Here is a 553-nt window from a genome sequence, read left to right on the forward strand (position 1 = left end):
TCATTCTCTGTGGGTAAGTCTGTCGATTCAAAAGCATTAAAAGCAGGCTATATCCCCAGAAACATCCACCTCCATAAACAATCACAGGACTGCAACCCCACAATTTTCATAGCCTACACAGACCATACTTTATCCTAACCCTCAACTACCACATAACTACCAAATGCTCGTCAGCACCGGGCTTGCCTCTGCCATCGCTCTTAACATAGGTATTTCTGCGGCTCCTGCCCTTCGAGCTGACTCCCGATACATCCAGCTGCGCATCTACAGCGAACCTGGCTGTTTCAAACAGAATCGGGGCGAGATGGGAATTTATGGTGACAAACTTAATAAGTGCTGGACCTTCGGCGGTACCACTGCAAAGTCCGTACGCTTCGAATACATGCTGCGTGACAACTGTACTGGTTAGTTATTCCTGCGTTGCCATATCTTCAATCATCCTTTGTTGTTTGCAATCTCTACAGTATCTGCCGTCGGAATATACCAATAAGCTCCTAGTGACTATCTATGATGACGTTACCTGCCACCTTAATCCCCACGATATCGAGATTAG

General features: G+C 46.5%; 1 protein-coding gene across 1 annotated transcript; it reads left to right on the top strand.

Moving 5' to 3' along the window:
- Nucleotides 1–163: 163 nt before the first annotated feature.
- On the top strand, nucleotides 164–490 carry ABOM_012252 (uncharacterized protein; the record flags this gene model as incomplete). The annotated part of the gene is made up of 2 exons (XM_022539379.1): nucleotides 164–404; nucleotides 465–490. The coding sequence occupies 2 exons, from the start codon at nucleotides 164–166 to the stop codon at nucleotides 488–490; spliced, it is 267 nt and encodes an 88-aa protein (XP_022382839.1).
- Between the last annotated feature and the right edge of the window lie 63 nt (nucleotides 491–553).

Source organism: Aspergillus bombycis, assembly GCF_001792695.1.
Source record: "Aspergillus bombycis strain NRRL26010 chromosome Unknown contig00438, whole genome shotgun sequence".
Taxonomy (NCBI): domain Eukaryota; kingdom Fungi; phylum Ascomycota; class Eurotiomycetes; order Eurotiales; family Aspergillaceae; genus Aspergillus; species Aspergillus bombycis.